Here is a 26,047-nt window from a genome sequence, read left to right as displayed (position 1 = left end):
AGGTTTTATTATTTTTAAACTACTTTTTTTCTATGACTGTCTATACCCAGTTTTTACTATACCTGTTTAAAGATTTTTCTCAGTCTGGGCCGCTTTACTACACACCTGCAGCCTTCTATGACTATGTGAGCCAAGTCTTAAATCCACCACATGGCTCAGCACATGACACTGGCTGGCTCAAGCCCACAGGCAGCAGCTAAAGCTGTGTCTCTGTACACTGTGGCCTTCCTAAAAGATTGTGGACTAGGACGCTATATCTGGCTACATGTTTGTGTGTTTGGAACATTTATTTCCTATGTGGAAATATGTGCCACCATATTGGAAACCATATTATGTAACATGTCTTTCTCTGTCCCACCAGCAAGAGACTTACTAATTAAGAGAGTTCAGCCTATACCTTAGGCTTCTTCCTAACTAGTTCTTATAACTTAAATTAACCCATTTCTATTTCATCTACATGTGGTTTACCTCTCTTTCATCTTGCACCTCCTGTTTCCTGCTATCTCCTGCATGTCTAGATTCCTTTTCCTCTCTCTGCCTGGTAGTCCTGCCTGTCTCTCCTGTCTACCTATTGGTAGTCCAGCTTTTTATTACACCAATCATAGCAACACATCTCCACACACTTTAACAAATATTCAAGAACAGCTAGTAAAATGTTTGCTTGGCAAACTTACCCCTCTGTTTTGTAATGCTGCCACAGAATTTATTTTCATGCATTTTTTTCTCAAGTAGCTCTCTGATCTCAGCAAGAGTGATAAGAAGGGGTCTGTGTACTCTGAGTCCTGGTATGCCTGGACGCCGTGTGGCCCTTCCTTCTTTCTCCTTCTCAAGGCCCCATGCTGGCCTCTAAATAAGTGACTTTCCAAGGCTTCTACTCATCCTTTCTTTTCTTTTCTTCTGCTAACCTGGGAACCATCTCTCTTATCTACATTTCCTGGAACAGCTTCTGTTTCACTCAAATCAGCATTGATGGGATTCTTGGCTACAGCAGTCTCCTCGAGCCACTGAAAACAGATGGTGTCTATATCGGAGTCCACACACGAAAGACCAGGCATTGCTGAAATCCAGCTCCAATGGTGATGGGGTAAATGGTTCTGTTGTTTGTTGGATATTTTACACTGGTGGTATAACACAGCTTCCCTTATTAGCCTGGATGTACGGCAGTGAGGGAATTTTAAACACGTAGTTTTTGAGAATAGTTTGACTATGAGGAAGCAAAGAAAGGAGATGGCTTCAATATATTCTGTGCTGTTAGTACACAGGGTTACGAGTCTCCTGCGGTGAAATGATATGACACCTCACTCATTCAGCTCCAGTGTCACTGGACTCCTTACTTGAGAACTCTGAACCTCTAACATAAGAGCATTTGCACAGGCTGTAATTGACAAATATGTAGTTTAGAGGTAAATCTATACAATCTGTCTCTTGGGTCACCCTGACTTAACCAGGATATGCAAATAGACCCTGTTATGCTCAGCTTTGTGTATGAATGAGTCTTGTTTAGAAACCAAAGATCCCTCCCCACTTTACACCTACCCTTGTTTTGGTTTTTGCTTTTTTGTTTTTTGTTTTGTTTTTTAAACCTCTGATCCCCCTCCTGTAATTCCAGAAGATCCCAGGCTATAAACCTACCTTACCTTCTTTGAAGACATGTTCTCCATACCCTAGGGACTCTCTAGGGGGCTTAACCAGAGCCTCCTAGACCCCGTTTAGAGGAACAAAGGATACTCCATCTGTAGGGGTACAATTAGTCAACAAGATGTCTTTATAGGAAGGAGGGTATTTAGAAAGTTTCATTGGGTTATCTGCCTCCATTTGCAGACACACACAAACTGATTCTGAACAGTTGGCCACCCCAGGACTAGGCATCGAGAATCTTGAATTACATGCTTTTAAAGGAAGATACCTCTGTCGGCTTTATCCTGCTTGATCGTGGGTGTAGACTGTCATGCACCTGTCAGAGGGTGACCATTTGGATCAAGTGTTCCATCTCTAGAAGGGAAGAAAATTCTTTCTACCTTTTGTCATTCCCCATTCCCAACAGGTAGTCCAGCAAGTAAGATTCATTTGGACAAGGGAGACAGGTGCCTTGGGTCCAGGCGGTTGTCACTGGACTCTGCAACACATTCTCTGTCCAGTGTAAACCATGGGTATGGTTTATAGAGAAGCAAGTGCCTTTAAAGTATAAGTTATACTGGCGAGTTGTCACAGGCTGCTTAAACTCACCGAGAAGCTGGCTCTGGAAATGAGAACTGGCCTTCCCACTTCAAACCCAAGCATGTTTGTTTCAAAATGTCCTCAAAAGCCCTGTCTTGCATCAGGTGAATCCTCTGACTTCCTGGTAAGGAAAAAAGAACATAACTAAATATCCTAAGAATAAAGGCATGATGTCCTTAGGAAAACTGAGGAGTAAGTTATTTTCAATAAAAGCTACTATTGTTTATCCCACGACATGAAGATGCTTATAGTAAAATTGGAAAATGTGATATTCATTTGTAGAGAAGAGAGAAGTCCTTCCTAGCTGGAAATTTCTCGGCCAGGGGTATAATAGTTGTAATAGGATGCTCTTTCTTGATTTCTGAGGAGGATTGCAAATGTAGATTGGGAACTCCCAAATCACCAAGAGACCCATTCTGATACAAAAGCAGAGTCTTTTACTGTTTAACATGTTAACTGCCTTAACTGGGGGTCCTTTGTCCATTTGTTCCTCATGGCTGGTGGAGTGAGAAGGACCCTCGAGGCAGGGAATTTATGGGGGTGTGTAAGGGGAATGTCTACGCAACAGTCTCAGGATTGATGCACTTCCAGGCTTGGGCGGCCTGTCCTGTATTGATTGGTTAACTGGTTGCTATGGCATATAGACCCTCCCAGGGCGGTTGCTATGCTCTGCACATCACTGTTACACTTTTACCATAAAACACTCTAAAGCATGCCCAGAGCCCGCCAGCTAACTTCTGATTGGTTCCTTGCCACATGGAGGGTATCTAACCTCCTGGTGACTAGGAGGTCGGGGAAGGACAGGCAAGTACATCTTGCTGAGTCTTTGCTGCAGACTGCCATGGCTGCTAAAGCAGGGGACCAGGTGAGGGTCTTGTCCCTTCAGTATGCTCTCATCCTCTTAGGCTAACTCACACAGTCACAAGCAATGGCATTCTAGTGGTTCTACCCATGGGAAGTATGCAGTATTACTTATGCTACATTGTTCTGGTCAAAACAGACCAGCAGGGAAGTCAAAGACTAGAGAGAGAGAGAGAGAGAGAGAGAGAGAGAGAGAGAGAGAGAGAGAGAAAGACTCTGCTTCTTGGAGGTAGCTATTGGAAAGAAGCTGGGAGTGTACTTTTAACCAACCTCCAAAGGTTTACTAAGAGCTTTGATAGGCGTTTTCTGCTTTCACAGACTTACCAATATATTCCTAGTTTGTACTTTTAAGAAGCATGTCCTTTTCCCTGGCCTGATCAATATATACACATATGATATACATAATATTTTAAATAAAATAGATGAGCCAGATGTTGTGATCTTATATTTTATCCCCTTTAATATTCCAGTGGTAATAGATTATTCTCCAAATAAGGAGAATAATCATATCATTGGAGAATACATATTATATATTTTGCCTTTCATCTATCAATGTTATATTAATTCTATCAATATTATTCATGAAAATCTTATTATCACAGCACACTTTTATTCCTGGTGGGCGGGAGCATAGGAACGATGAAGAATGACAGGGTCCTATGTTAACATTCCCAAATGTAGGACCCTAAGGCACCTTGAGCTAGCCTGAAGCTGTTGGCGGGAACTCCTTGCCCCAAGGCTGTTGTTGGTACTCTTCCTGTTTTGATACCACACCTGGTGACAACACATCTTGTGACACACACCTCGTGCAACACATCTTGTGGCACACACCTCGTGACAACACAAGGAGGAGCTAAGCCAAAAAATTCCTGTAATTTTCCACTGTGCTATAAGTCGGTATTTAAGCCCGTTCTTGCCCCTCAATAAACGGCATTCGGCATTTGGCGTTCCGACTTTGCCATTGAACGAATGACCCGCTGTCTTGTCTTTATTTCAATCTCTAGGCCTTCACCCGATTCGTGGAACAGATTGTAGCGTGGGCGCTACACCCAAAGCCAAAATGACCCACACCTTTAATCCTAGCACTTGGGAGGCAGAGGCGAGTGGGTCTCTATGAGTTCTAGGGTCACTGTTCTACCTAGCATGTTCCAGGACAGATACAAAAGAGAGAAAGAGCCACCACAAAAATAAGACAGCGTTTGTTACAGAAACTGCCCACTTGGAAGATGCCTGGTCCTACCTTGGAAATATGAAGAATTGTAGCAGTCTGCTTGATGGACCTTCTAGAACAATGGTACCATGTGACACTGTGCTAGCACTTGCTCCTCTCCACTCCCCCTCCAACTCCCATCCTCTGCCCCCACCCTCTGCCCCCACCCTCCACCCCGGGTTCCCTCCAGACTAATTGGGGCATTCTATGGAGTCTAGTTTTGCTGTTTTGACTTCACAAGGCAAGTGACTTAATCATAACTCTGGGGGACAAGCAGATCCCAGTAGTAAGGAGGAGTCAGCATGGAGAGTCTGGAGAGAACAGGACGGTAAGATGAGACCATGTGAAAGTACTTAGATTAATAGAAATGGGTCAATACTTAAGACAGAGCTAGCTGATAAGAAACAAGTAACTGGCCAACAGCGTTATATTTAATACAGAGTCTCGGTGTGTTAATTGGGGCTGGCATGGCTGTGGGACCGGCGGCGGGGGGAAAAAACTTACTCGTAACACACAAGCTCAGAGTAAAAGTGCTTGTATGCATCTCTGCCCTTCTCTCTAGGTTCTCAGTTTTCCCTGCTCATCATGTTTCTCACTTTCGTTGTTTCAGTATCTGTCAAGTGCCAGCCACCGTGTCTACGCTTGGATGGAGTTCCTGCCTTCTAGAAGTTCATGTCAGATCCAGGCTGGGGGGGCAGTTCTAGGCACAGGGGATCGGGAGGTATGTGTAGAGCTTCTGATGTGGTATGTGTGTGTGTGTGTGTGTGTGTGTGTGTGTGTGTGTGAGAGAGAGAGAGAGAGAGAGAGAGAGAGAGAGAGAGAGAGAGAGAGAAGCTATAGAATACATTGCAGCTATAGTGCCTCAAAGGCTCTGGAGAAAGGTGATGAGAAGAGCCATGGACCTCAGGACAGCACACTAACATGAGAGTCATCTAGGACAGAACAGGTTGGCCAAACTGAGAGGCTTGAAAGGCAACTCCATGGAAGACACTTCCATCTTTTACCTTTGTCTTATTCATTCATATCATCCCCATATTAATAATGAGCCTTATGGAAAGTTAGAATAAGCAACTAAAACATCTGCTTTGGAAGAACTGAAACTCTGTCTACAACATTCAAGTGGTGTGTTTTATAAGTTAACTTTCATGTTAACATGAGTTTTCATTAGCTAGTCCATCGTGCTTTTACAGTGGAATTGGACAAGAGGACAATACAGACAACCATTGGTAAGTGTTCCCTCTTCACCACAGCTCTTCATTTTCCTCTTATTTGTTAATCTTCTTTTTAAATTAAAGGTCTTTCTATTCCGGAGCTCATTGTGTAAAGCCCATGCCTAAACCTTAAAATCCTCCTACCCCACTCAGTCTCCTGAATACTTTTCAATGCTAGATAATCACAACCAGGGTTTGTCTCAAAAGAGGTTAAAAAATAAGAATAAGAAAAGGGGAAATACATGTGCTCACAGTCTCAGGACCTGGTAAGAGGTGGTAGGCAGATCAGTAGAGTTAGGTGACCATCTTGAGTCTGGGAAGCTGTATCATGGTTGACAGAGGATGGTGGGAAGCCAAGAACAAAAGAAACAACAGCCATGAGACCATCGAGCTGAGATCAAGAAGATGCGGAACCCTTTATAAGGTAAGTCAGTGAAGCAGACACATGCAAGCAACTTGGTGGGGGGGGGGGGGAGGGATAGTGGTAGGTGTTCTCTCTTCATTGTAACCATTCACATTCACACATATTCATAAGGGTGGTCTTCCCATACAGCTCTTGCCCAATGACTCTGGATTTTTTTTTTTTTTTTTTTTTTTGTTTAAGAACCACCTTTGTGATACCAAGCCTCCATCCATCCCCCTTTGCTCTCAGCTGAATGGCTATTCCCCTGTGGTTGAAGTCTTGCCTTCATCCTTGCCTCTATCCTGGGCAGAGGTGTTGTGCAGAAAGTTACAAACTCCTGTGCATTCGAATCGACTCTAAAAACCCTCACAAGTGAATCAAGGTTGTGCAACTCTTCCTTCTTTTCTGTTTGGCTCCTTGTGGCCTTGCAGAGGCAAGTTTTCATCTTCTGTGCTCCCCAAAACCTCTTTACCAGACTTCAGCAACCCCTGCACACGAATGACCCATGGCCTCTCCTCCCTGAAGTGCTGGAGCCGTCTTCCCTGCCTCCTTTGAAGCCACTCTCTACTGCAGATAGAGCAAGCTGGGCTCCAACATCTGGGCATATTGACAGAGTTGGATGAGGAAGACATCCACCCTTTTCCAATGGGAAATAACTAGAAGGTTTCATTCTCTGGATCTATTCACTCCTCTGGAAGATGAGCTAGAAATGCTGGAGACTGAAGTTTTCCCTAAATCACAGGAAGAGGTGTGGGAAGACATTTCTACAGAGTTCCCCTAAGATGGTGCTTTCACACTGTTCACTGAAAAGCTCACAATCACATTATACTGTGGTTTTCTGTACCTTTACATTTCAGCTAACAGAGTCCTACCCCACAGACTTATGATTCATAGAGTCAGACATTTCATCAATATTTTCTGACTATGGAGCCAAAATACATAGCCATTTGATTCTGCCAAGTTCAGAAGTAAGATCAGGAGTGACTTCTATGGCAGGTACCACACACTGACAAAAGGGAATCATGCAAGTGAGTTTGCTAGGTCTTCCTTCAGCACTATAGACAGAAAAGCCACTCACTGGCTAGCAGGCATATGTCTGTGTGCTCCACGGTTACTATTAATCTTCTGACATTTAAGTCCGCACAATTCTATTTGTTTTGCTTTTAAAGAATACCTTCTTTTGTTTGTTTATTTATTTGTGTGCATGCATACTCACATGTATGGGTGTGTGCCTGCCACAGCTGGTGTGTAGTCATAGAACAACCTGTGGGGATTATTCTCTCCTCTCCCAGGTGGGTCTCAGGAATTGAACTCGGGTCCTCAGACTTGGCAGCAAACACCTTACCAACTATGCTTCTCGCTAGCCTTTTTGGTTTGTTTTTTGAGACAAAGTCTTAATTAATCCTGACTACCTCATGTCCACTATATAGTTTAGGTAGCCTCAAAATTGGGGCAATTCTGCCTCAATCCTGTGCCAACACTTCTAGCTCAATTTTCAAAAGCTTCCTACCTGCCAGTAGCACCATGTAAAACTAGCAGATACACATATAGAGCCAGCATAATGGATCAACATCATTTAGAATTTTATCGTAGTGATAAGCTTTTCTCTAAATAGATTGTAATGGATTATATCCGAGGATATTCCTGATTAGAGTATCAAAAATGAAAATTTTGAAATATAATTTTAAATTTGAAGTACTACAAACTAGATCTTGGTATCAGAACAATCCTATCAATGTGTTAAGATTCTGTAAGACTCAGCTTTTCATGGCTCTTTAAAGCCACCAGAATTAACTTAAAGAAACTGTCTTAGTTAGGGTTGCTATTGCTAAGACAAAAACACTATGACCAAAAAACAAGTTGGAGAGGAAAGGGTTTATTTGGTTTATGATGGGAGATGTCATTTTGTAAATATGTTTCTCTTATCGGTTAGTGAATAAAGCACTGTTGGCCAATAGGAAGGCAAGATAGGCGGGACTAGGAGAGAAGAAGGATTCTGGGAGATGTAGTAGGGAAGAGATTCAAGATGTAGAGATTTGAGAGAAAAGGTCTTGACCCTCTCTCTGGTAAGATAAGACCACGTGGAAACACTTAGATTAATAGAAATGGGTTAATATTTAAGACAGAGCTAGCCAATAAGAAATGCTAGTAACTGGCCAACAGCTTTATATCTAATAAGCATCTCTGTGTGTTATTTGGGGCTGGTGAGGCAGTGGGACCAGGCTGGTGGGAAAAACTGATCGTAACAGGCTTACACTTCCATATCACTCTCCATTACCGAAGGAAGTGAGGACAGGAACTCAAGCCCTGGAGCCCGGCAGGAACCTGGAGGCAGGAGCAGATGGCGAGGCCATGAAGGGGTGCTGTTTACTGGCTTGCTTCCCATGGCTTTCACAACCTGCTTTCTCATAGAACCCAGGACCACCTACCCAGGGACAGTGTCACCTACTATGGGCTGTGCCCTCCTCCATGGATCACTAATTGAGAAAAAGCCTACTGTTGGATCTCACAGAGGCATTTTCTCAGCTGAGGCTCCTTCCTCTGATGACTCTAGCTTGTGTCAAGTTGACACACAAAACCAGCCAGTACAGTACTGGCCCACAGACGTCAACATCTTTAATTGCTTTAATTGATTTCAGTACTTTACTCTGTCAGCTTAACGTTATATTACTAAAACAGCCCACTAACAAATTAAATCAATACAATTGATATTAATGGGCTTCAGCTTTTTCCATTAGCTGTACTTACTGGGGATGACATAGGCATATGCCAGTGTGGTGATTGGAATGGGATGCCCTCCATAGTCCCAATTATCTGAATACTCAGACTCGAATTAGTGGTGCTGTTTGAGGAGGTTTAAATGGTACTGCCTTGCTGAAGGAGATATAACATTGAGAGCAGGCTTTAGGATAAAAAATCCTAGCCTACACGTGGCTTACTCTCTCTTTCCTCTTTCTATGTTCCTGTCTCTGTCTGTCTGTCCCTCTGTCTTTCTGTCTCTCTAGCCACCAGCCTCACTGCAGCCTCAGTATTACCAATACGGAACTGTGAGCCCAAAAGAAATGTTCTTTAAGCTGCTTTGGCCATGACGTCTTATGGAAGCAACAGAAAAGTAACGAATGTAGCCAGCTGGGTTCCATTTGCTGGCTTCTGTGTACAGAATTGAGATGTATGGAAGACAGTAAGGAACCTCCCTGACTCCATTGTGAAGGCAGGAGCCATGATGCTGTGTTTTTCAAAATAAGCTTTTGTTTACTGTGAGAGTTGAGTTGCTATTTCCGGAAACCTGGCCTTCCCCAACCCATGGCTTTGTTTTTTTGGTTTTTTTTTTTTTTTTTTTTTTTTTTTTTTTTGTTTTGTTTTTTTTTTTTTTTTTTTTTGTTTGTTTTTTTGTTTTTTTTGTTTTTGTTTTTGTTTTGGTTTTTTTTTTTTTTTTGAGAATAGCCTGTGCCAGCCAAAATAGCTCAGTTGGGAGAGTGTTAGACTAGAGAATACCCTGTGCCTCGATGACACTCAATGACCCCTCCCTAATCACATGGTGGGTAACCACATGGTATATATATTTTTAGTTTCCTTATTGCCCCATTGCTTCCCTTCTGTAAAATTCACGATTTTACTCTTTAAAAGGGGTTCAAGAAATGAATTCGGGGCTACTCTCTTTAACCTGATTTAAGAGGCAGTAGCTGGCCAGCTCTTGAGTGCACCCCAATAAAAATCAAGCTTGCTTCAAATTTGGCTCACATTGTGGTAGAGGTCTTATTCTTGGCATTGGGGTTAACAAAAGCACATGAGAGAGGCTGTTATAAACACAGGATTTCCTAAGCCTCTCTTAGCTAGATTGATGCTGAAGACCTGGAAGAACTTGGTTACATCTTAACCCCTAACTCCAGGCTGGCTGACCCAGGCTGCAGCTCCTGAACCAGCCCCATCCTCTCTTCTACAGCCTAAAGTCCACAATCGCACTCCCCCTTGTAGTTAGATACATCCTCGGCTGCCAGCCCAGGCTCACCCATGCTGAAGCAGGGCAGGCCTCCACTGGGCCAAAGCAAACCCATCGCCTCCTCAGAGCTGGGAGAGCATGCAGCTGCGAATGTTCACTCCCTGTCCGGTGAATTCTTAAGGGATGATGATAATTATGAAGCCAGTGTTTGCATGCTTGTCCCAGAACTTGGCTTCCAGCTTCCTGGGAGAAAGGCGTGAAGTCACAAGACTCCAGAGCCTGAGAGCTACCACAGAGAGGCTGGATTCCCAGTGCTGTCCGTTCATAGAGAGATGAAGCCAAGCTGAGAGAGATGCTGTGCCTTCATGATGGAACCGGGGGAGAAGATGGGGGAAGGTTCCTCTTCCAGAGGTCACTTTTCCCTGTCACTGGAGAGACCCAGGGCCTTTAGGAACTGCTGCAATTTGTCATTAGAGAAGGAGTCTCTCTGGAGCTGTAGCACCTCTGAAGCAGGCAGAGGGGGGAGCTTACTTTGGAAGCTGTAGAAATATTAATATTCAGAGGAGCCATGACTTTCAACTTACAGGACCCTCCCCTGTCTCCGTACTTGTGAGTGGACACATGACAGGCCTTGTGTTCTGCAGACCACGTGAGTGATGTGTGTGTGGCACCTTTGTACATGTGCATGTATGTGTGTGTACTAGAAGGAAGAGAGAGACAGAGACGGAAAGATCGAGAGAGTCACTAGGTTGCCAGAACCATCCTAGTTCTTGCTGCAACTTCCTGCCTTCAGCTCCTCAGTGCTGGGAGTGAATGCCAGCTGGTCATCAGTAATGTCCTTTTGCAGTCCACCCCCAGAAAGGTGATCCTTAGAGGAAGGGCTAGTCTTGTGGGGAAAATTAGATCCTCATGAGCTCCCCTGTGAGATGCAGCTCTTACAGACAGGAAAGTAAAGCCACGAAAACCGGGTCAGAATGACATCACGGATATAACAAGGGTGGCATGCGATCTCAGCCAAGTTCTCAGTGATGAAGATGGCTTTTGGAAGTGGCAGCTTAAGAGCCACACCCACTCCAAAGTCAGACTTGTCCCCCCTAAGGCTGCTTCTTCCATTAGTGGTTAAGTAGGCAAGAATTGCTGGGCAGTGATGTCGCACGCCTTAATCCCAGCACTTGGAGGCTGAGGCAGGCAGATCTATGAGTTGAAGGCCAGCCTAGTCTACAAATAGACAGCCAGGGTTCTGTGTAAACAGGAAAAAAATTTAATAAGTAACTAATATGTGAAAAGGCCAATATTTACTTACTAACTTAAACATTTCCTGATGTTTCTTGAATGGATTAAGGGTAATATGGTTGTTACAACATGGCTTTTCCTCTCAATCATCTCTTGTGGATGGATTGGGTGACAACATATTTGAAGAGGCTTTCTTGTTTCTTTATTGTTTATGTGTGCCCATGTATTCTCCTGGATTTCATTCCATTCACTAGATTGTTGCTGACTAATGTCAGTATCTGTGTATATGCTCTATTTGAGCTGGCTTCTGTGTCCTAGCACCAGGGCTATCATTTGCTGATCTTAAACTCGAAGCCTCGTAGCCTTGGCTTTTCTCAACACTCTAGTTTCTTAGTGGAAAATGGTACGTGTGTGGTCTATAGTTGGACAAGTATTTGTGTCTGTATTGCTAGATCAGTGTATTGAAAACCAAGCGTTCTTTCTCATTTCCATCCAGTTCTATAGGGTATACTTTCATTTTTGTAACTTTTCACAGCTGTAGACTTTTTTTTTTTTTACAATAGGAAATCTGTCTCAGAACTGAGATGCGATTTGCCCACAGCTGGAAAATGCAAACGCAATCAGCCCTCAAAGCACAGGGAAAATGAGCTGCTGGTCATAAAAAGCATGCCCCCTTCTCCCTTTTGCTGTGGCCTCTTTCCTTGTTCGTGGGTTCTGTTTTTGTTTGCTATTCCGTATCATTTTAAGTCAAGAGGCATTAAGATGGTTCATTATGAGTATGCCTCTACTGTTTTGCAACACCTGTTTAAAGTATCAATATAAAGCCTTTAACTCAAGCTCAGGGTCACATACTGTGAAACCCTTATTTAGGAGCACACACCTGAAATGAGTATTGTTCTCAGCAGAGCAGTGGATATACTGCACAGACTCAGTGAGCTTTTATCTTGATTTTGGATATGCACCCAGTCTACTAACAAGCCCTGTTATTGGTGAGTCTGGATTACTGAAATGAAAAGGAATTATGGCTTACCCTATCATTTCTCTTATTCTCTGTCACATTCCGCACAAGTGATTGTCTTGAGAACAAAAGTGACACAGATAAGTCATACCTTCCCTAAGGATTTCCTATCTAAAACTCAGCAGCTTTAAGACAGTTACATCCACCTCAATCCTTGTTTCATCAAATATGTTGTAATCTCATCGTATTCACAGGGTCTCCCTACACTCAAGGGAAGGGATCATTTAGTGAAGGCCATAGATTCTAACTATCTTCCTTGGGACAAATGTTGCTGGAAAGTTGTCAACCTTTACCAATCTACACTGTACATAGAACACTACGAGTCCAGAGAGCCAGAAGAACCAATTAATACAAAAGCAGACAAGCTACTGAAGGAAAAAAATGAAATGTAAATGTGTTCAGATGGAGCTGGATGGTAGTGATGCATGCCTTCCCAGCACTGGGGAGGCAGAGACAGGTAGATCTCTATACGATTGAGGTCAGTCTGGTCTATGTAGTTCTTGGACAGTCAAGGCTACATAGTGAGACTCTGCCTCAAAACAACATAACAATGATGATGACGATGATGGCATGTTTCTTCATAAGAGCATCATCAGAAGTCAGAAAGATGTCAGTACTTCTGAAGAAGAAACTCTAAAGCCAGCAGCCAGAAAAAGTAGGGGAGTCAATGAGCACAAGGTTGGGGAAGAAAGTGCCAAGAAAGCCACAGGGAAACAGAAGAGGAAAGAAGGCTTGGGAGGATGGGAGCATCAGATTGCCTAGCGCTCTCCCTGAGAGCACCTTCCTTTGAATCTTACTTTTAGCCACTTCCTACTCAGGGACTTCAAGCAATCCAGTTCTTGGCTTGGCCACATCTCCATTTCATACTATGTAAAATGTGAAGGGTAAGAGTTGGACCCAACAAGTCACTCATTCAAAATTCACAACAGAATATGTTGGATATGTTTGTTAATGTGGTTTTTATTGTTCTATTCTTATGTCCTTCATTGTTACCAGAGTTCCTGATTTTTGACAAACATTCCATCAAATCAAATCAGTTGCCCATTCGCTTCTCAGAGTCACATTTCCTTGAACACAGACTGCCCTGGGCTAGCATGAGGAGTTAAGTACAGCGTTGCCTGGAGCATGGTGTCAGGGAGGCTTGGCTCAAATGGCCACTCAGGAAGAGGGAAGCTTCAATATTCCGCATCGTAGGGATATTCTTCCATGTTTACTATACTGCAGCTGACAAGCATGGAGAAAATGTTAGTGCCTTCTATTAGTATTTTTTAAACAGGGTCCCATGTACCCTAGGATGGCTGAACTCTATGTAGTGAACAAGTTTGAACTTATGACCCCTGCATAGGACTGTGATTAGAGGCATGGGCCACTGGGCCAAGTTTTATTTATTTTCTTAATTATTTCTTTTATGTGTTGAAATTATAATATGATCATTCTCCCCCTCCTTTCCTCCCTCCAAAATCTCCCATACACCCCTCCTTGATCTCCTAAAAATAAATATATAAATATATATATATATGTATGAAGAACCCTGGTTTTGTGTGCTACTGGGGATCCAAGTCAAGCATTCATGCATACAGATAAACATGCTCTCAACTGAGCCCCTTCCCCAGTCCAGACACTCTTATATGGGCCTCACAAATACTGTTAGAGTTCATTGCATATTACAGAAAAGTAGGAAACATTGATGGGATCCACAGATTGGTTGTTATAATGGTTGTTGTATTAAACAAGGTAAGATAAGCCATGAGCTAGGATCTCTGATAAATCCTAAACTTGTATTCCATGGATATTTGCTATATTTGGTATTATCATTCCTACTCTGCAGATACGGAATCAGAATTGGCAAAGTTACAAATCCATTCGAGACTTCACAGCTATTGAATGACTGAAGTTTCAATTACAAGGCAGCTGGGTTTACCCCTGAATTGACCAATCTATTACCTCTACTCACTTAACTATCTCACATTGCCTATTTGATGACCAGTAGGCACCATCACAAACATGTCTCAAGCTAAAACCTTCACTTCTAAATGACAATTCTGTCCTTGAATTGCTCATGCAAAACCAAAACCAAGCAAGCAAAACCATATTTTTTTTTTTTTTTGGCAAAGTCAATCGTCTATTTTCTTCTATCGGAAGCCAGGTCTGATTATTGACCTCTCTTCCCTGGGTTATTATAGTAGGCTGCCTGTGGTCTCTCGATGCAGAAGTCGGCGTGGAACTTTTCAGACATGTCCCATCACACCAGGTTCTGCTCGCAGCCCCTCTGGCTTCCAAGTGCTTTTCACTCTAAAGTCAAAGTCCCGTGGTCTGTACCACCTGCATGCCCTTAGCTTCAAGGTTGTCTTTGAGTTAGTTCACCTCTTCCCGAAGTAGCCCTTACGCATCTACTGCAGCTTCACTGGCCTCCTTATTCGAGTGCCCTAAATTCCCTACCTCAGGGCTGTGATTGCTAAGAAAGGTGTTCTCCTAATAGCACGTGGTGCTTCCTTCGCTTCTTCTAACTGTGACTTGATGCATCAGCAAAGCCGCCCTGGATCATCACATGTAAAGCTAGCCCACCAGGATGCACCACTTCCCACACCTTTTCCCTGTAGCATCGGTTACTGTCTGACATATACACTTAGAGTAACCTCAGATGTTGCTAGAATACAAGACTGGGAAACATGAGGCCTGTATAGTGCGATATGCCAAACACCTGGAACTTGCTGGCATGCATCGCGTTGCAGATAAGCCATTAAGAGACCGAGTGAATGGGGAAATGCTTCTGCCTCCCGCAAAGGCTTGTGGAATACTAGCTTAAGATGGGTCGCATTCTTTCATGCTGTGGAATCTTTGTTTAATGATGCAAAGATATGTTGCATTCTAATTTTTTTTTGAGGGGGGGGGGTGTTTCAAGACAGGGTTTCTCTGTCAAGCAGTCCTGGCTGTCCTGGAACTCACTCTGTAGACCAGGCTGGCCCCGGGTCATATTCTCTTATTTTGCATGTGTTTAACTTTGTAAAACTGTGTTACTTTTGTCTGCCTAAAACACCTGATTGGTCTAATAAAGAGCTGAATGGCCAATGGTGAGGCAGGAGAGAGAGAAATAGACAGGGCTGGCAGGCAGAGAGAATAAATAGGAGGAGAAATCTAGGGAAGAGAGAGAGGAGCAAGAAAAGGAGGCGAGGAGGGAGGACACCAGGGTCCAGCCACCCCAGCCACACAGCCACACAGTCACCCCAGCCACACAGCCACCCCAGCCACACAGCCACCCAGCCACACAGCCACCCCAGCCACACAGCCACCCAGCCAGCCACACAGCCACACAGTGACCCCAGCCACACAGCCACCCCAGCCACACAGCCAGCCAGCCACACAGCCACACAGTCACCCCAGCCACACAGCCAGCCAGCCACACAGCCACACAGTCACCCCAGCCACACAGTTACACAGCCAGCCATGTAGTTAGATGGAAAGAAAGATATATAGAATAAAGAAATGTTAAAAAAAAAAAAAAAAAAAAGAAAGTCAGAGGCAAAAAGAAATGGGATAATTTAAGTTAGAAAAGCTGGCTAGAAACAAGCCAAGGCTGGACATCCATAAATAAGAATAAGCCTCCATGTATTTATTTGGGATTGGGTGGCAGACCCCCCAAAGGGGGGGGGACAACTACAGAACAACGTGCTCTTTGTTAAAACTCTAGCTCTATGTGGAAAACTCACAGAATCAGCAGTAATTAGCATGCATGACTTCCAGTGACTCAACCTTTACATTTCCACAATTTCCATAAAATAGTACTTGAATATAAAAAGTTATCCTGGATGTCTTCCAACCCTTCCAGTTAACCCTCTACAACTTTAGAAAGCTCACATAATAACCTCACTCCACTTACTCAGGCAGCAGGCAGGCCCTCCAGTTTCTGTTGAAGCTGAGGATAGTGGCCATCTCCTGGTCACTCAGCTGGAAGTCAAAGACCTGGAAGGTTTTGAGTCCCAACACTCCTTAGCAAGGAGATGGCTGAGACCACAGGCATCCTTTCCTTTCAAGAACACATGCTTCTTTGCAGAAGGACATTTCTTCAAGTCCAATCCATACCTGTTCTCCAGCTAAAAGGTTGCTGTGAAGGCCAGGAGAAGTCTGCGCTTGGGTAGAATAGTCTATAGCCCTTGATCCAAGTGCTAATGGGAAATCAAGCCTCGTCACTGTGCGCAAGGCACACCTGTGCTCAGAGCTGACTGGGCCTCTCTGGCCCTGCCCTGAGCCAATGTGGCTCAGTGGTGATTCATCTCAGCTCTGTTGAGGCCGTCTCCCAGGCACAAGAGTTCACAAGATGATGAGAATTTAGGGGCATCCCTAACGCTGCAGGATGGGATGAGAAGCCACCGAGAGCCCTCCCACACATACATGGCAGACCATCAGGCCAGGACCTCACCTGAAAGTTCTCAAGTATGCGTGCAGGTGTCACAGACTTGGGGATGACCACCACATTCCTCTGGATGTGGAACCGAATCAGAACCTGTGCACAAAAGTGAAGGAGAATGATGGTTTAATTGAGAACGGCCCCTCGGGTGCATGTGATAGAACGCTGGGTCCCCAGTTAGTGGGACGGTTTGGGAAGGATTGGGCGTGCCCTTGTTGGAGAACCTATGTCACTGAAGGCTTCAGGATTCAAGACTTATGTCAGCCCCAGTGTGCTCTCATCTTTTTGTGGGTTGAGATGTGAGCTCCAGCCCAGGGCCTGCCCAACTGCTGCCATGCTCCATGCCTACCCTTCCAGAACCGGCAGTCCCATGGAAACCCTTTTCTTCTCTGACTTGCCTTGGTCATGGCATCTTATCGCAGCCAGAGAAAAGTAACTAACACAAAGGCCATCTTTACAGCTCCTCCCTGTGGCTTCTTTATCTCCCTTAATCCTGAAAGCAACACCATGATTTCTCTACTTAGGACTGGGGACTTGGCAGGAGGCTGATGAACCCCTCATTTGATACAGCCATGCCATCCTCCTCAAGGGATTAAAAGAAGGCAACATAAAGAATAAAACAAGACTATTGAAAACAAAACAAAACATATGCCTTTAATTAAGGCAGGAGGCAGAGGCTGGAAGATCTGAGTTCAAGGCCAGCCGGGACTACAAAGTGAGTTCTAGGTCAGCCAGGGCCACACAGAGAAACCCTGTCTTAAAACACAAACAAACAGACAGGATTGCAAGATTAAACAGGAAGAGGAGCCATATTTTACCTGGGCTGAGGTTTTCTTGTGCTCTGCAGCTATCTCTTTGATCTTGGGGTCCTCTAGGAGTGAAGGGTCTTCTGGTTTGGCCCTGAAGGCATAAAGATAGCTGGAGTGAACAAATCGCCAGGGCTGTTACATGAGAGTGAACCCCACTTCCATGACAGCATCAAGGCCAAGCACCACAGCCTTCTCCAGCTGCAGAACAGGCCTTCCCTGTGGTCCACCCATGGGCTCTGGAACCCAGAAATTTGTAAGCATGATCTAGCATGGAGCACTCTTAAGAGGTAAGACACCCTGTCTTTTGTTAAAGCATTGTGCCTATCCCATAATCCTTTTTGGGCGTGTCAGATATATTGCTATAGACACATTTTTTTCCAGTGCATAAGAAATTCATACCTGTTTAAACACTAAGTTTAAGAATGATAAAAGAAAGTCACCACTCTGAAGCCTCACCAAGGCCTAGCTGGGGAGCCCAGGGGGCAGTAGGCTGTGACAGTGATTCCCTTGGAGTGACAGTACTGGATCAGTTTTTCCTGAGTGAGGTATGGGTGACACTCGACCTGGAAGAGAAAACACCTCTGTCACATCCATCGTTAGGGAAGTCGACCTTCCTGAGGCAACTCTAGAAAAAGACCAACACACAGGCCGAACACAACCCACTGAGAGATGCGCTGTAGACCAGACCCGAGGTCTACCTCCCACCTTGGTACTCATCCTGAACACAGACAGACCTCAGAGATGAGACTCAGTAGAGCGTATGGAACTTACCTCCTGGTGTTGAAGCAGCCATAGAGCAGGACCCCTTTGCAAAACTTACCTGGTTGGTCACTGGCTTATGTTTCAATCCAGGCTTGTTCAGGAGCCTTTCAATCTGGAAGTGGTTGAAGTTGGAGACGCCCAGAGCTTTCACTAATCCTTCATCCACCAGTTCCTCCATGACCTGTTCCAGTGAAGAGCATTGTTTAGATGGCTGTAGGAGGACTACAGCCTAAGATGGCTCGGGTTTAGTTCTAATGTAAGAGGAGTGGAAGGAAGGAAAAAAGGAAGGAAAGAGAAAAGTAAGTAAGTTGGGGAACATTCCAGACCACTCCTGGCTTCTTACTGTCTTCCTCTGGGATGCAGCACAGGATTTAGGAAGTTCAAAACTCCCTGGTGAATTTAGCCTACAATGTTGAGAGCCAACAGGGTGATCAAGGAAGGGCTTTGCTAGGCAGGACTGTTTAGCACTGATGAGACCAGAACTCCCCACAGTGGAATGAGACCATTTAAATGTGTTTGTGTAGAAGTTAACGTTGGTTTGCATATATGATTTGCCTTGCCTTCTTCACATCAGTTTCTCCTACACTTTTCTGGATTTCAATGAGGGGTCTATTGGATCAGTTGTTGTTCCAAAGAACTGCTCCATGGTTAAGCCTGCTGCTCTCTAAGCGGAGCCTGCAGCTTGTCTACTTACATCCTTGTAGCAATAATTACTGGATTCAGCCACAGGACATAGTGATAAGCAAATGAGGGAGATACCCTTAGGTATCTGACTACCACAGAATCATCATAGTTAGTGCCATAGTTAGTTCACTGTAAGAACCAGAACTTGGGTAGTCTCCACATCTCACCATGAAGTATTACTAAATTATTTACATGGTCATGTGTGACAAGCTATCATGCCAAGTTATTACACTCATTTCAATGCAAAAATGTATACTGAAATCTTAGGCTGTCTTGGAAGTTTTGCCAAAGGCCTCGTTATTGTTGACTCCACGCATGTAAAACCATTATATTGTTCATTAAGCCATCAATCAGACTAGGTGGCTCTTTATTGTTGATGGTCATCTTAGAGGACTTTAATTCTTCCTTTTCCCATCCAGGTCAGGAAGCCTGAAGAAAATCTTCAAGATCCACTACAGAAATACAGTCAGGTTTTTGAATTTTACTTTCCTACTGTGTTGGCAACTGGACCCAAGGCCTTGTGCTTAGGAGGTAAGACCTCACCACCGAACTAAATCCACAACCTCTAGATTTTGCCCTAGACTTTCTCGAAACCAGATTTCTGTTGCTAGCAGATGAAATCAATGATTTACTTGTGGAGAATAATTCCTTTCAAATACATCACTAGGTGTTGTGTTAACTTTTCCAGGAGAACATAAACTCCCTTCATCCCAGATAAGCTGCCATCAGCTGGCCAAGCGACAAAAGTCCTTTGGGTTTACCACCCAAATCTAAGCTGGTAAAACAAATAATTTAACTGGGTTTCTCCCAGGACCATGAGTGAGGAGCTACCTATAGAAAGAAGCAGGGGCAACTTCGGGGCTGCCACACCACCGAGGAAAATATCTTCCTAGCAACTGTGAATCTCTTACATAGCCACATGCAAGAGGAAGGGCCCTGTGTGCTGACTCTTAGGCTGCTCCTGAGCCCCTGCTGGCCTACCTCAGGACCCCCATGAACCCTCTTTCCCCCCACCCCCCCAATTCCACCAGGGAATGTTAGTGGCTCCCGTCTTGTGAGTGTCTTGCGTTTACATGAGACTGCTCTGATTACAAGAAAGCAATAGCCGTACTATGGTCAGAACACAGCGTTCTACAACCCCAGGGCTGCTGGTCTTGCTGTTAGAAAGGGACAGCTGCTCTGCTTCTCTCTCTCTTCATGTCACATGCTTTGCTCTCCAACTTTTCTTGCTACCCTCCATCTAAAGGTCAAAGTTGTAACAGTGCTGTGCTGATGGTTGAACACTTTTGGATAGAATAACCACAAAAGACTTCCATTGGGTCCCCCTCCCCCCCTTAGGAAGACCAGCGTAAGTCATTTTGAAGTAGGGAGACACACAACACAAACTCAGGGCTGCTGGACAAGCAGCGCTCCAGTTCTTGGAATCTGTGCCAATGCTTGTTTATGAGTGGGTTGCTTGCTTCTTCCTCTGTTGACGTGGCCAGAGGATACAGTGGCCAGGAAGATTTTTTAGAGGAAAGCATCCATGGCTCACATAAGACTTGAACATTCACTATGCACATCAAGTGTTGTCTAGGCTCTCCAAAAGAACACAGCCGATAGAATGAATTGTTTGGTTTTAAAAATCAAGGCGCATGTTATTTTTTTCTGACTGTCAAGCACTGTGCTAAAGGCTTTGGTAACTGAACTTTTGAGTCAGACAGAACCGAATCTAATCTTAATTGTGTCACACCCGTGTTGTGTAACTTGACGATGTCCCTGATCTCCAGGCTACTGGCTTCATCACTTGTACACAGGGAAAGTAACATTCCCTCACAGGCGTGGTAACTAATGCACCGTGATGAAGCACTGCCTGTTAGCTCTCTTCATCCTTATCACAGCCTGAAGGACAGAGATCAGTAGGATGTATCATGTGAGTGTGTGCATGCTTATGCATGCGTGTGCAGGAACACATGCCATGGCAAGGGTGTCAAGGTCCAAGGACAACCTCGTGTGTTGTTCCTCAACTTTCACCTTCTGTGAGACAGGGTCTCTTTGTCTTTCATCTCTGTGTGTACCATGCTAGCTGGCTGGAGATCTGGGGACTCTCCTGTCTCTCCCTCCCATCTTGCCACATGTGCTTCCACACCTGGCTTTGTGTGGGTTCTGGATTCTTCTGCTTGGGAAGCAAACACTGTACCACTGGCCTTCTCACAATATATAAGAGTCAACAGGCTTGAAGGCGTTCACTCTTTTCCCGAGGCTAGCTGGGAATGGTGGTGCACACTTTCAACTCCAGCACTGGAAGGGACAGGTAGGCAGGTGTCAAGTGAGTTCTAGGACACTCAGGGCTGCACAGAGAAACCCTGTCTTGAAACCCACAATTAATAATAACAATAATACTTTTCCCTGGGATGCTCAGCTAACATGCAAATCAAGGCAGCATCCCTGTACCAAGCCCCTGCCCTTACTTTCAAAACAGCACATGTTTACCACAAACTGAGGAACATCTGTATTTCCTGTCTCCACTGAGATCCTAATAGTCACCTCAAAAACAAATGATTTCATCCCAAAACCTGACAGGCAGAGGCCAATGGATCTCTGTGAGTTTCCAGGCTAGCCAGCAATATTCTGTGGAACCATCTCAAAACCAAAAACAAGTAGATGATGCCAGATGAACCCCCAAATCCAAACATGGTAAGGAAGGAGTAAGAGCTCTAGGAAAAGAGAGAGAATTACACACAAGGCACGTGGGCCTTTTCACACCACACGACAAAGTCTCTACTGCACACTCGAAGCTGGGAACTTACCTCCCAGGCATCCAAGAATGTTATTTTGCTGGTGAGGATGTTGCCTTGATCATCTTTGGGGAATAACTCCTTTCCGGGCTGTAAATACAAAACAGAATGTTCTTTGGCTGTACCTGTTCCTATAAAGCAAGGCTCCAGGACAGTGAATTACCAAATGCCCACACCTGCTTAGCCTTTGGTTAGGCTCTGGAAGGACACCCCTGCAGACATCAAGCTTCAGTGGCATCTCTATCCCAACCTTCTGTGGTAGGTAAATCCTAAGTTACAGACAAGGCTTGGCTGGTTCCCAAATCTACTACTCTATGTCCAAGACTCTCTCGGGAATTTCCACCACCATGGAAATGAGTGCAGCGTACCCAGACCCTCATAGACCTGGAGGAAATTTTAACTTCAGGGTCACTAGGCAAGAGCTAGATCTGAATGGCAGAGTTTGCTGAAGCCTGTAACCAGATCCTGTCCCTGACTGCAGAAGCTCAGAGCCCGGAGGGTTACCATCAGCCCAGCTATGCATGAACGAGGAGAGCATACTGGGTAACCCACATCTCTCCAGCCTCTCAGCAGCAAGCAAAAGACTGGCTCTGGGCCCTGCCTGGGCAGTGGGTTTTTTTGTTTGTTGTTGTTTTGCTTTTGGTGTTTGTTTTGTTTTGTTTTAGCAGAGATTTAATACTTCCCAACGCCGTCCTACTTGGGCTTTGCTACTCCTTAGGCATGATTTGCTTGGCAAAAGTGTCAAATGCTGAAAGTCAATACGCAAGGATAAATAGTCCAAGACATCTTTTGAAAGGGCATCACTGGACATGGACTTAACAGAAAGCTGACAGGCTTCTCCCCTACTCCCCTTTACCTGAAGTCCCTGAGGCCAGTGAATAAGGTAGAGGTCCAGATAGTCTAGTTTCAGGTCCGTGAGGGTCTTCTGGAAGACTTCCTTTAGCAGTTTCCTCTCAAAGTAGGTAGGCCACAACTGCAGGGTGCGTGGGACAAGGAAACATTAGGAATTGGAGAGAAAGGGCCACACTGTGCTCATCCTCACTGCTCTTCGATTTATAGTCTGATCTAACCCCTAGGTCGGCAGCTATTTATATTTAAGTAAGTTGGCTAGTTAACATACATGATCTGATATTAGAGCTTCCTAGGCTCAATGAGTCACTTATTTCCTACGTGTTGAGGGTGATTTCTTTTTTCAGGCTTACAGCACTCTGTGTGCTTCTTAGATCACTTAGCACTCTGATGCTACTCGGGTATGGTCCCATATGCCCCAAGCACCAGGCCCGAATGGTTCATCACAGTTTAGGTGGCCCACCTCACTATACAGTGAGTCATATCAGATGACATTTCCAAGAGGGTAGCAGAGTATCCCAGCTAGTTATACCCAATCAACAACCTCACATTCCGACTCCCCCTCCCACTCTTTTAAACAGCATTTTATAATTCTAAAAAAAAAAAAAAAGCTCTCTCTACATAGCCACCGAGGACACAGTACTGAGTGGTGTGGCACAGAACCCATCCCTTTTTTTAAAAGTTTTATTTTATTTATTACTTATGTGCATGCGTGTATGTACACATATATGTGAGTGGGTGGGTGTAGAGGCCAGAAGAGAGCTTGAGTTATTGAGTTACAGGAGTTATAAGCCACCTGATGTAGGTATTGGGGACCAACGTATTTATGTTCCTCTGAAGGGGCAGCAAGTACTCTTAACCTCCATGCCATCTCTAGCCCCAAGACCCTTGATGTTGCCCCGTAGCTTCTGACTAGGTGTAAGGATCCCACTGACAGAAAGCATGGCAGTGAAGAACACTGGAACCTCAGCATCTTGTCATGGGAAAGCTAGCATAGGAGGGCAGGCCAACAGCAGACCCTTATCAGTACTGACTTGGAGTGTGGCTATTCACACCCACAGATATAACAAAACCAAGGAAGAAGGTTGGGAGAATGATGGTGTGGAGTAGATACTTTCACCTGCTTTCAAGTACTGTCCACCAAGCTGGCCATCGTACCTTGCTGACGATGAAGAGGTCCTCCCGATTCACAGCCTTCTCTCTGATCTTCTCTTGGATGGCTTCCCCTACTTCATGCTCATTGTAATACACATATGCGCAGTCAATGTGTCGATATCCAGCATCAATGGCCACCTTCACAGCTTCCTTGACTTTGCCTGGGGGAGACTAAAAGGCAACAGAAAAGGCCATTGAATGCTCTTATGCCAAGACCTTCCTCAACAGGCTCCACACAACCCAGCTTCTGGAAACCATAGCATTGCTGGGGGACACTGGGGAAGAAAACTAATGTTTCAAAGGGGAAGTAAAAGTGAACAGTAATGTTTTCCCACCCCAAATTCACTCTTAGCTAACAGTCAGTTCTCATCAATTCAGGGGATCTTAAAGGATCTCTTGTCTCTGAGGTGACAGAGGCTCCCACAGGCAACTTGCTAAAAGCCAATCTCAACTCTAAAGATACCCAGAAGGATTCCAGCCCCAGACCATGTTAAATACATTGGTCATATGATAAATTCAGACTCTGTCACACAACAGTGTAAATGGATGAAAAGCAATAAGCTTTAAAGACAAAGCAAAACAACAAAAGCCAAGCCACTGTATGTGTGGCAACCCATGTGTAATCCAAGCATTTGGAAAGTAAGAGGCAGGGGGATTGTGAGTTTGAGACCAGCCTGGGGTACACAATTGCCCCCCAAATTAAGTGTAGATACAAAAAAAAGCCCTCAATTAACCAAAGAAAATCAAACCAAACAACAACAACAAAAAAGACTCTTCCTTTCTCACCAACCCTAGAAACATCTTGGTTAAGTATCAAACATAGAAAAGCACCACAGAGATAAAGGTCTGCTTCCCTGGGATAAGGAATGGCCTCTAGCAGTTCAGAAATACCTGGATCCCTCACCCCCACCCCATTCCATAGCTGCCTAAGTTGCTATAGATAATAGCAGGCTCCACTTAATACCACCTCCTTATCTTAAAAACAATTCCCTTGAAAACAGCTTCCTTGTCCAGCTCTAATTTTGAATTTCTGAGAGTTACTTTTGATAAGAATGCTTGTCAGCTTGGTAGAGAGTGAAATTTCTATTATGGAGCAAATTCAAGTAAGATTTCAACCCAGGGCTGAAACAAAGAGGCATGCTACCTCTGTCCCACAAGCTGATCAAAGGACAGGTACAAAGAGTAAGAGACAGAGACAGTGGCGAAGCCACCAGGACAGGAGAGTGGATTCCAAAAACAGCTCCTGGAGGTGACTCATGCCTGTAGTAATGCCTGTGGGGCTGAGGCAGGAGAATTGCAAGTTTTAGATCAACCTAAACTACAGGGTTAATTCTAGGGTAACCTAAACTCCCTGTCTCCAGAAATTAAACAAAGAACTACTGGAAACAAGCTGGCCACTGTGATATTACCACCAAGGGAAATACAAAGGCAGAGTTAGAGCTATGGGTCAGGCTTGTCTCAACAGAGGCTGGGGAATATGCTTGGCTGGGAAGTGGGATGGGCCTGGAGGCATTCGGTCCAGAGAGTGAGACTCCCAAACAGGACCTGAGGCCAGGTTCTGTGTGGCCTCTGTGGTCTTCGTCTTCTTGGCGCTTCGAGTTTAAGGTGCACCGGAACCAGGTTGAGCCTTGGTAAAGGGTAGGGGCCAGTTCAGTAGCCTGGACTTGGGTTTGAGACTCTGCCTTTCACATAGGCTCCAGGCCAGATACTGCAGATGGAGTCCTTCCCCATGGGCAGCAAGAAAAGATTGGTCATTTGGAGCCCAGTGTCCTCCTGCCTTTGAATGACTCAACAAGAAAACAAACAAACAAAAAAACCTAAAGACAGTCAAGAGTTATAAAATATTGGGTGTTTTGTAAGTTCAGAAGCTTGCTAGGAGAGTAACTGCCTTTTTTCTTAAAGTCCAGGGACCGCTTGAAACCTGCCATTTATTAGAGAAGTTACCATCATGGCTGGGAAAAGCCTGTCAGAGCTATGAGGCCTGAGGCATTGCAAAAGTACAAATGCAGTTCAGGTCCTGGCTCTAGGATTCCAAACCCTCAGCTGATGCTGTGGAAAGAGAAGGAAATGCCAAGACCCTTCTGGAAGGCAGCGGGTCTCCCAAGACGGCACACTCACCTGCCAGGTGCCCAGGCCCACGATGGGCATCTTGGCTTTGGTACTGAGCTCCACGAAGGTGGCCATGGTTGCTGTTGAAAACTCCCTGAGAGAGCAGAGGTCCACGTGCTGGATAAGGAGGCTGGTGGAGGCTTTATGTCCTGGATGAAGAGGCAGGTTCTTACTGCATGAGCAAGCAGCCACACCCAGGGACAGTCACTGAATAGGAAGTTTAGCCAGGTCTGTAAATTGAAAAGAGTGAATGAAGACTACTCATAGCCTGATAGGAAGTGTCCCTGGTGCAGGGTGAATTACTTTGTGAGTGCTCCTTAGAGGGTTATGAACCTAAATAACAAGGGGCGAAAGGTCCTTCAAGATATCACTGCTAAATTTTTGGGACTGGACGCTGGGTGGAA

The 26,047-nt window shown here is 44.8% G+C and overlaps 1 protein-coding gene across 2 annotated transcripts in view; it reads right to left on the bottom strand.

The window, feature by feature from the left end:
- The window catches only part of LOC127215421 (aldo-keto reductase family 1 member B7), a 51,165-nt gene extending 25,408 nt beyond the window's left edge, over positions 1–25,757 (bottom strand). Inside the window, exons 1-2 of one of the 2 annotated variants that reach the window (XM_051175880.1) lie at positions 25,653–25,757; positions 23,538–23,705 (exon numbers count right to left, since the gene is read on the bottom strand). In XM_051175880.1, coding sequence (XP_051031837.1) covers positions 23,538–23,705; positions 25,653–25,718 — 234 coding nt within the window. In that variant the 5' untranslated portion in view covers positions 25,719–25,757. The remainder of the gene's footprint in view (positions 1–23,537; positions 23,706–25,652) is intronic. The other variant, XM_051175879.1, reaches the window with a different exon arrangement.
- Positions 25,758–26,047: the final 290 nt, after the last annotated feature.

The sequence above is a fragment of the Phodopus roborovskii genome, unplaced genomic scaffold (assembly GCF_943737965.1).
Source record: "Phodopus roborovskii unplaced genomic scaffold, PHOROB, whole genome shotgun sequence".
Taxonomy (NCBI): Eukaryota; Metazoa; Chordata; class Mammalia; order Rodentia; family Cricetidae; genus Phodopus; species Phodopus roborovskii.
This window is presented reverse-complemented; position numbering and strand designations above follow the sequence as displayed.